Source organism: Seriola lalandi, unplaced genomic scaffold, assembly GCF_002814215.2.
Source record: "Seriola lalandi dorsalis isolate HSWRI2012SDOR001 ecotype SW California unplaced genomic scaffold, Sedor1 jcf7180002054956, whole genome shotgun sequence".
NCBI classification, from domain to species: Eukaryota; Metazoa; Chordata; class Actinopteri; order Carangiformes; family Carangidae; genus Seriola; species Seriola lalandi.
Genome location: NW_019525507.1, coordinates 2,506,309 through 2,506,548, shown reverse-complemented (window position 1 = coordinate 2,506,548; position 240 = coordinate 2,506,309). Strand labels below are relative to the sequence as shown.

At 46.7% G+C, this 240-nt stretch overlaps 1 protein-coding gene across 2 annotated transcripts in view; it reads left to right on the top strand.

The window, feature by feature from the left end:
- The window catches only part of and1 (actinodin1), a 7,857-nt gene that overhangs the window by 1,700 nt on the left and 5,917 nt on the right, over window positions 1-240 (top strand). For both annotated transcript variants that reach the window (XM_023395067.1, XM_023395068.2), the window contains exon 2: window positions 126-221. In XM_023395067.1, coding sequence (XP_023250835.1) covers window positions 149-221 — 73 coding nt within the window. In that variant the 5' untranslated portion in view covers window positions 126-148. The remainder of the gene's footprint in view (window positions 1-125; window positions 222-240) is intronic.

The window sequence follows — 240 nt, the reverse complement described above, 5'->3', positions numbered from 1 at the left end:
AAAAAAAAAAAAAAAGAAATTTGGCACAAAAGTGACTGAGTGGGAAGTTTAGAGAATTAAGCATGATTTTGAACAGTATGTGTGTGTGTGTGTGTGTGTGTGTGTGTGTGTGTGTGTGTTCGCAGGAGACGTGGAGGTGTGAGAAGTCATGGCTGGAAGAAGGAGAACCAGTTTCTCCGGGGTGTTCATCACCGCTGTGCTGGCTGTGATGCTGCTGCCTGGTGAGTACACATTGGGGGG